Below are 10,161 nucleotides of genomic sequence, written 5' to 3'. Positions count from 1 at the left end.
TTGAAAAATGTTTTTTCCTCCCATCCTAAATTTTAGGAGCTCCACACATTTGCATATCTTAAGTGAGAAAATTATATAAATCCAGAAGTTTTGTAGACAAATGTGTAAATGTTTTAAGTGTGTCCATTTTTTTAGGCTATGTGTAAAATAATTGTAATAATTTTAAAAACTGTTTGCAGATATTCTCTTTAAGTAGTCTAGATCAATTAGATTTTAAGCCAGATTACAAAACTACCACAAACCTCTTATCTGTTCCAATAAAAATTAAAGTAAATGAATTAATTGACTCACTGTATTCCACACGAGTAAAACAGATCAGAGATGTATTATTACTCTCATCATCAATATTCCTCTTTTCAGATATCTGAAAAATGAATCTGAACTCTTTTATCTTCAATCGTGGAGGTCTGAACAATCCGGACCTTCAGTCTATGGTGCTCACTTGATGTTTGGACACCAGATAATATCCCCCTGTTTCACAGACAAGGCTTAAGCTAGTCCTAGACTAAAATGCATATTGTAGCTGTTTTAACACTAGGGCATGTTTATAAAAGCTACTTAAATGTCCTAATTAAACTAAGGCCTAATCCTGGTTTAGTCTCAGCCCTGTTTGTGAAACCGGGCCTATACATTTTTAAACACATGTAGCCTGCTATTTTAAAAACTTTATTATTATTATTATTATTATAATTATTATTATACCTCTATAGTAAGTGAAAAGTGAAGTGGCCAAGTATGGTAACTCAACTCTGCATTTAACCCATCCGAGTGCACACACACAGCAGTGAACACACACACACCGTGAACACACACCCGGAGCAGTGGGCAGCCATTGCGGTGCCCGGGAAGCAGTTGGGGGTACGATGCCTTGCTCATGGGTCTCACCTCAGTTGTGGTATTGAGGGTGGGGAGAGCGCTGGATATTCACTCCCCTCACCGACAATCCCTGCCGGACCCGAGACTCTCTATCCATTAGGCCACGACTGTCTATAGTAATCTATAGTAATTAATTATAGTTATTGTAAATTCAGTTTAAAGATGATCTAGTCAACTTTTCTCATTTTCATTCAAGGAGATATGGAAAATGAATGTCATATGCTTTAGCAGTACCGTCGCAAGGGCTGTGCCAAGTGTGCGACCGCACAGGGCCTCGCGCCTCTAGAGGGCCTCGCACCTGGCCTGCATTTTATGTAGTCTATGTCTATTTTTTATTACAGTTTTTCCACCAAACATCGATAATAAATAAAATTCCTCTGTCTCGCAATTATGTATAATCAAGGCCACATGAAAAAAAAAAAAACTGCAAATAATTATTATTATTAATTTTCGAATTTCGTTATTACGTTCTGCGTGCTCGCGCCACTATGAGCTGCTCACTCTGTGAAGAAAAAATGTCGGGTACTGCACGAGAGCGCGACCTTTTTCGCAAACACGAGTCGGGTGGCGAGAAAAGGAAAATAATTTTAAAAAAAAGAAGAATTCCAGAAGTCACTGAGAGGATCGCTGGATAAAATTGTCAGTGCCAATACTGCGACTACAAGCAGCACAACCTACATCACTGAGGCTAACCAAACCGGGTTGCAACAAAATTAAGTTCAAGGTGAGACCTAAATTCAACAAGTGGCCGTGGTGACTAAAATACATAATCCGGCATACAGGGGTGAGCGATATGCCGGTAGATACGATTAAACAGTAGAAATGTGTCAACTGGTAATGATTTTGGACTAACGTTAATGTCTATCGGGGTTATGCTCGTGTGACGTTGCTGTGGTGAGATGCAGGTCTGTATTAGACAACTGTTTTACGATAGAAATGTTCAGCGAGCAACTGTATAGGCCATCTTGTGATAGACTATCTAATCTAGTGATGCAAACTACTCAACTCTCTATGAAATTTCGCCGTTTTGAATCGAAATTATGCCATCATGATTCATGTTAATCATAAATTAATATGACAAGAAACGTTTGCGTTTTCACATTTTAAAATAAAATATTTTTAAATGGTTGATTACCTCATAACTACAATTAGACCTAGATCTTATTTTACCATATTTAGGCTAGTTATTATTCCCTTAGATCACTTTTAATCCTTTAACTGCTTTATTATTGTTGTTATAGCCTACCACACAAGTCAAGATTGCATACAGTTTTACTCGCTCCATTTTAAATTCTAATTGCAGCATCTGAAATAGGTCAAACCACTTTTTTTACAGATACGCAAAAGTTGGGTTCGTTACTATAGCAATACCCGCACACACGCACGCAAATCAATTGCAGAGAGGGCCTCGCAAGTCAACTTCGCACAGGGTCTCGCACCCCCCTTGCGACGGCCCTGTGCTTTAGTTTAGTGGAGGATTTCTGTCCTCTAATGGAAAACAAAGACGTTTAAAATGAAAATGACACACTGAAATGAGCACTATAACCAGCAGATGGCAGCAGAGGACACTCGTTAACTCATTTACCACTTCCTAATGTAGTTCTTTTCATGTTTTGCTTTTGGATTTATTATAATATATATAATAAATGATTCATGCTAATCACTAAATAATGCATTAAATACTTTCAAATGTTTGTAGATTATTTAAAAACAGTAAATAGGCAGATTTCTAAACATTGCTTTAAAAAGGACATGAAAAAAGCTCTTTAAACTGATGTTTAAAGCTGCTGAAGCACTCAGACTCAGACTTGTTCTCTTCTTCTCCTCTGTGTTGCTGCAGGTCTATTAATCTTCATTTACTCTACAGCACTTAATGCACTGCTCTATTCTGACAAATGCTCTATTCTGTCCGTCTGTTGCTACAGTTATCACTGTCAATCACAGCAATTTCAGGAGTGATTTGTGGAGCAATGGAGCAGATTCACTGCTGTAATTATTTTTTTCTTGTCAGTTTTTATTTAATGGATGAATTACAGTATAGTTTGTGTTCGCTCACTATCTTATCCAGTGCAATGTGCATTAGGTGAGTGTTACGACCCGTCCTAATCTAGGGGTTGGACGGATCGGTAACAAAGAAATTAAAATAATAAAATATCTAAATTAACGAAAATTCCTCCTCTCCTGTACCAGCTCACAAGAATCACCATGTTTTGAAACGAAAACTTTTCTTTATTCTCTTCTCACAAGTCAAAAATGAACAGAAGCATTTGCTCGGAAGGGGGACAAAGGCCAAAACAACAAACAAAAAAGGGAATCTACCTAAGGAGTTAGAGAAGCTGACTTACCTTACGAATGAAAATATAAACAAAAGTACAACAAACTTCCATAACTCCGTTTCCACCGTCCTCGTTTCCTGCATTTAAGCGCTCCCGCTCTTCCACGTAACTTGCTGCAGCTGGTCTCTCAATCAAGCGGCGCTGCCAGAGAGAGAGAGAGAGAGAGAGAGAGAGAGAGAGAGAGAGACCGTGCACTACACATAATACATTACAAAAAATGTATACAAAACACAACGCAGTGATACGTCTATGACGTAACAGTACATACATAAAACAAATACGTTCATGACGTAACACCACACACAGGTGACGCCTGCCGGTCAAACAGTGTAAAAACACATAAAAACATCTTTTACAAACCAACTGCAAATGTTTTATTTGAAGTATAATCTATATCAGATGCAATTAACTAATCATCTAATACCATTAAATATTAAGTGTCTGTGTGATTTGTATTCGATTTTCAGGGCTTGTTTTAATTGCTCTGTGCGTCAACAGAGACTATACTACTATTATTCCATTTCATTATACAAATACTTCATTAAAACGTCTACAAATGTATACCCAAGGGTCTACCATGTGCATGTAAAGCTATGAATGACAATCATTTTGGGTGGGAATTAATGTGAACACAGATATCGGATACCAGTCGCATCTAAAGTGAATGTAAACAGACTGACCAAAAAAATCAGATATGGTCAAAAGATCGGATCTGTGCATTAAGAGTTACAGTGTAACACAGCCTCAAGTAAGAAAAGCATGTTTTGCAGTGCAGTACATTCATTCAGTACATATTTTCATCATGCAGACGCCGTCAAAGTGACAAAAACGATGTTCTTTTATACAGGATCCGGTAAATGAGGAGACCGCATTAATTCATAGGGAGTTAAATTTACAGCAGGAGTGGATTTTTTCCCCCTCATATCTACATTCATATTTATTTGAGAGTTACAGTTTTTAAATGGTAGTTTTCTGACATTAAGGGTCACAGAGCACATTAGTAAAGCTGCTGCTTCTGATTTTGATGTTCTTCAGAGGGTTCAAGTCTTCTTTAGGGGGAACACTGATCACCATAACATCACTTAAACATCTCATTAAATGCTGTTGCTTCAGTGTTTCTTTAACAGAAGATTGACCCATAAAGACACAGAGTTGTTCATTTAACACTCATGTTTTGTACTGTAACGTTCTCGATTATTAAGTGTTTAATTGACTTTACTGCACAGAATGTAGAGTGGTTCATAAAAATGAAGTAAAGATTTTTTTTGTCATTCAAAAATGTTCTGTTATTAAAATTGTATGTATATTATAAACATCACAACACAAGAATGATGTTTGTAAAGAAGTTTATTTGAGCTGGTGTTGAATTACAGGTTACAAGAAACTTTTAGTTTTTCATTAAGAATAAACCATATTTAATTTCATTGATACACATATATAGACACTCACAATCATTTTAAACAAGTAATTTGTAAAGATATGACTAGAAACAGGAGAAGAAGAAAGTATCCACACCACCAGAATCCCAAGATCCCATGAAATCAACTGATGTGATTGTGCTTTACTTTGATTTTCTTTTAAATAGTCAATATGATTTATGCCAAATCCTTGAATCATGATCTTCTAATGTCTAGTTGACTGTAAGTGTGTTTGATTGAACAGTCTGTGTTAAAATATTGAGCCATTTTTCCAGAAGAGAATGACTGCAATTTCCAAATGTTTCTAAAAGCCACAGATGAAAACTCATTTTGATTTCATGGGGTCTTTAAAACATATATAGTGCACACTGGTATTTTATACTCTTAATTTAATTTCTTGACATTATCTGATGAAAACAGAACAAAAAGTGTTTGCCAATTTTAAGAAAAAGATAGAACAGCACAAACGAATCCTTCACTCTTAATTTCTGCTGCAGATGAAGTTGAGTCTGTCAGTCTCAGGACGGCTGATCCAGCGCTGATCTCCTCCAGACTGAACTGCTCCTTTTCTCTTCTCGAGGCGGCAGTCTTCCGGTTCTGTTCCGTTCCCTGGAGCCCAGTTCTGATAGCACACGATCTCTCCGCTCAACCAGAGCCACATGTTCATGCTGCAGTAGTTGTGTAAACCCAACCACACCGCCCCAGTAGACGCCTGTTTAACCACATTCATCACACGACGCTGAATCTCTTCTGAATGAACCGAGACCAGATCCACATGATTCTGTCTGCAGTATCTCAGAGCTTCAGACCACGTCAGATTCTCTTTGATCAGAATCAGTTTATCTGGACACAAAACAAACCACAAGCAGAAACTAGAGAGAGACTGATCAAAAACAACATGCAGAACAAACACTGTGGAGGAATTTGTCATGTCAGACATGTAGTGTGAACTTTAAGATATCTGGAGGTGATGGATGGATTGTGTGTGTTTGTGAGGATCTGCTCACCTTCATGACACACAAAAGGAAAATACATGTCGCAAGGGCTGTCATTCCAGTCTCTCAGAGCGTCATTACTAGTGATCGCTACACAGTTGTCAACTCCAGCATTATTAGGTTCACCAGACCTCCAGTATCTGAATAAGGAGTCACTCTGATCTGACCACTGCCATGAGACTCTGAACAGACCGATCCAGACATCATCAGATATGTGACTATCATTGATGAACTTCTGAAGCTGTTGATTCTCATTCTGGTTCCTCACACTGACCAGATCAATGTGATTCTGTCTGCAGTAACTCTGAGCGTCTCTCCAATTCTTCCCCTGATTAACAAAGACGAGTCCTGTGTTCGCTTTAAGAAAAACAAATGGAAACAGATTGATGAATCAGTTTGTTCATTATTCTTATGCTGCTTTATGGTTTGGATGGTTTGATGTTACACTGCATCTAAATATGTTGATTATCTATAGTCCATAGAAACATTTCCTTGAACTGTAGACTACTTATAAATTAATTTGTTGCATTTTATCTTGATGCTGAAATTGTCTCAATATCAGAATTGTGATAAATATCTACATCCTCATCTATAATCTTTATCATATGTTCTAGTAATTTATTGTTGCATTTAAATTTAGTATGTAGTGCATTGAATGTTTGTTGTAGTAACTTTAAAAGCACAAACATCATTCATTGCTGACATTATTATTGATCACTGAGTGCCCACAGCCAAGCGCCACTCTTCAGCACAATGGTAACCACAACATTTGAAAACATTACAGAAACTCCTTCATACTGTATGTCCAATATAACTGAACACTAAACACTAGAATGTCTTTGTGACGAGCAGGGCAGGCGAGAGCCGTGAGGGAGTGGTACGGAGGAGCTCCGGAAGCATAAAAGGAGGAGCAACAACAGTGAAGGACGAGAGAGGACCAGGCCTGGATTTTACTTTGTATTTTATTATGTTATATATGATGATATATTGAATCTTCTCAATATCTTCAGGATTATTTTAAAGATTCAACATGAAGTAACATTTGTGATCATCATGATGATTTTAAAAAGTAGCATAATAATTTTGATAACAGCGACACCTACAGGTGAACAGAATGAGTGTTAGTTTAAATCAGGGTGGAAAGAGTACTGAAAAAATATATACTCAAAGTAACATTAACATAATTTTCCACAAAATTTACTGTCAGTAGAGTAAAAAATTCAAATATAAAATACTACAGTAAGAGTAAAAAAGTATATTATTTAAGTGAGAACTGAGCTGTGGATTCGACCAGCTAATAATAAACACTGTAATTAAAAATGAAGAAAACAGTGTAAATACTGATGAAGATAAAAGAGTTCAGATTCATTTGCTGCATTTTTCAGATATCTGAATAGAGGAATATTGATAATGAGAGTAATAATACATCTCTGATCTGTTTTACTCGTGTGGAATACAGTGAGTCAATTAATTCATTTACTTTAATTATTATTATTGGAACAGATAAGAGGTTTGTGGTAGTTTTGTAATCTGGCTTAAAATCTAATTGATCTTAAAGAAAATATCTACAAATAGTTTCTCAGTATACATAAAGTTTGTGTATTGTTCTTTTTACACTTTTTTTTTTTTGTTAAAATTATGTTACACACATAATGATGTTTTATTAACAAAATTCGGGAGGAGCAAGTTCAGATAATTAACCTAATTAGCACAGGTGGAGAGCATTCAGTTAATCAACTCAACCAAAGTCATGAGGTATAAATTCAGCAGACTGACTTCTGTTCATCTGAGAGTTTATCAGCATCTCCTCACTTAGAGTTATATCTACTTTCACCACACCGGGGGAAGTACTCTGGGTTCAGCCAAAATCTCCCCGGACAGCACACCAAATATACATAACTTTACTCTATTTAATTACATGGATATGTGAACTCGTGAATAGCCTAAAATGGGACACATTTAAAACATTTACACATTTGTCTACAAAACTTCTGGATTTATGTTTTTTTTTACTTAAGATGTACAGAGCTCCTAAAGGGACATGGTGGTGGAAAAAATTTAGGATGGGAGGAAAAAATATTTTTCAAATCTTTTACGTTCTCTGACAAACCCTGTTGTGAGTTCAGACAAACACTTCCTGTTTAATTTCCCTCAGGCAGTGGTTCAGACAGCTCTGTACATTAACAATGGAGCAGTTAATAGAGTTTGATTCTGAACTGAGACTGAAATATAAAGAAATCTGTTCAGTGTTTAGTTCAAGACACGGTTTGACGTCAGTGAAAGACACCTGAACGGATAAGTTCAGTAAAGTTGGAAACATATTCACAAATTCAGATTTCCTAGATCAATAACTCATGAGCTAAACTTTATTAAAACACAATAACATCTCTTTACAATCGTAGACAATGAGCTACAACCTAATTTTCCTCAAACGAGTCTTCCTCCGTTACGTACAAAATACATTGATCTCTGTGTGCAGGAGCTGAAGGGACCGTCTGCAAAGAGCAAAACCTGAAAGTGTTTCTACAAAAATGTTGTACAGCTGTTGAACACCAGGCATGTGCACACATAGACACAGAGCTGTCTGAACCACTGCCTGAGGGAAATTAAACAGGAAGTGTTTGTCTGAACTCACAACTGGTTTTGTCAGAGAAATCAAAAGATTTTAAATATATTTTTTCTTCCCATCCCAATTTTTTTTCCAGCACCATGTCCCTTTAGGGGCTCTGTGCAAATGAAATAAATTCTTTAGGCAACACAATTAGCCTACCTAAAAAATAAATAAAATAATAATAATTTTGATAAATGCATATGCACCTGCATCACTCGTCATCAGAGCGTTTCATAAGGTTATACAGAGTTAGACAGACTTCAGTCACCGAGAGCCAAAAACAAACAGCGGCGCCTTTAACAGTTCCTCCTGAACCAAAACAATGAGCTCCTGCTGCGTTCACTCCATGAGTAACTATAATTATGAGATGGAAACCCGTGAGGCTCTACCTGGAGCGTTTCTATTTCAACACAATCCACACCAGAATAAATCTGCAGCAGTCAGGTGGAACAAGTAAAGCTCTGTAAGTTGTTTGTGTTCATTATTATTGTAATGTTCTGTGCTTTGAGCAATAACATTTCTAGCTGGGGTGATCTCACATTGTGACCACAGTATGAGCACACAGTGAGAGCGCTGTGAGGTTACACTTTTACATCACTGAGAGACAAACTGTTGACTGGGTATGATGTTGCTGGTGCTGACCCTTTGTGATGAAGATATTAAACATTAAGGCGTCAGTTGAAGCGTGTTTTTCTAATCAGAAGTAAATGTTCTGGAGTCGTTATATTTGGTATATGGTGCATCTATAAATTAATGATTGTAATTTTAAAAAGTTGAACTCACTGTTGTTGCAGATGAAAGTCCGGCTGTTGCTACATGACACATCACTCCATTGTCCATTCTTCATCACAGCACACTCCTCATCTCTGCCATCTGGTTGTCCAGTAGACCAGTTCAGATAGAGCGCAGGATCACCTGAAGACCACTGCCATTCATCAACACTCGTCTTCCTCAGCCCAATCCAGACATAGTCATGAGGATTATCACTCACTCTCTTCACCTCGTTCATGTCGTTCATGTTGTCAACGGTGGCCAGATCTGTGTAATTCTCTCTGCAGTATCTCTGAGCTTCAGTCCAGGTCTTCGCCTCACGTATAAAGTAATACTGACGCTGAACACATTCAGATACGGAGCAGAGAGCTGTGAAAGAGAAGGTTTGATTTAATGCTTTTCATAACAGAGTCAAACCTGATGAAACTATAAACCATCAATAAAACAACAAACACACTCACCAATGAGAAGAAGAATGAAATATAGAGTTTCCATTTCTGAGGAAGAAACACATTGAAAAACTCAGATAATCCCATATTCATCTTGTAGTAAAACATGATCATGTCATTTAAAAAAACAGTAAATTCACAATCATTCAGACAATATTAACATCTCAAAGTCTAGTTGTGTTTGAAGAATGAACATGTGAGTTGTTCTTACTTTAGAGGTCGTGTGTTTCTGTCCTGAGTCTGATGTTTCTGTCTGCAGCTTTAAACAGTGTGATCATTATATCTGCTCTCATCCCTCTTTCATCACCTCATTTCACATCATTTGTTTATTTCTCAAAAACCCCATATCATATTCACTTCCTCTATATTTGTGTGTTTGTCCACCTCTGTCCCTTTATTTGCATGTTAACGTCTGTGTCAGTCAGTATTAGTCTATATTAATATGACCTCAAAAACAAATTATCACAATTTATATTTTAACATTCACAGATAATGCATGTTTTTTTTAATCAGAAGTAAATGTTCTGGAGTCATTATATTTGGTATATGGTGCATCTATGAATTAATGGTTGTAATTTTAAATAGCTGAACTCGTGTTTCATCTCTCTCATCTTCATGTATGGGACTGTCCACACACACTTATGCTTGACCATTTGTCTACTTGACATTTTTTCTTGTATTTGGCTCAAGTGTGTAGAAGGTTTG

The 10,161-nt window shown here is 36.8% G+C and overlaps 1 protein-coding gene across 1 annotated transcript; it reads right to left on the bottom strand.

Annotated features, from left to right (window-relative positions):
* Positions 1 to 4,551: 4,551 nt before the first annotated feature.
* Positions 4,552 to 9,298, bottom strand: LOC137030504 (C-type mannose receptor 2-like). Its single transcript, XM_067400852.1, has 3 exons — positions 9,020 to 9,298; positions 5,638 to 5,982; positions 4,552 to 5,473 (listed from the first exon to the last, which is right to left on the bottom strand). Exons 1-3 carry the CDS (start codon positions 9,252 to 9,254, stop codon positions 5,112 to 5,114), a joined length of 942 nt encoding a protein of 313 aa, XP_067256953.1. The 5' UTR covers positions 9,255 to 9,298; the 3' UTR covers positions 4,552 to 5,111.
* Between the last annotated feature and the right edge of the window lie 863 nt (positions 9,299 to 10,161).

The sequence above is a fragment of the Chanodichthys erythropterus genome, chromosome 11 (genome assembly GCF_024489055.1).
Source record: "Chanodichthys erythropterus isolate Z2021 chromosome 11, ASM2448905v1, whole genome shotgun sequence".
Classification (NCBI taxonomy): Eukaryota; Metazoa; Chordata; class Actinopteri; order Cypriniformes; family Xenocyprididae; genus Chanodichthys; species Chanodichthys erythropterus.
The sequence above is the reverse complement of the archived record's forward strand: the minus strand, read 5'-3'. Positions and strand labels throughout refer to the sequence as shown.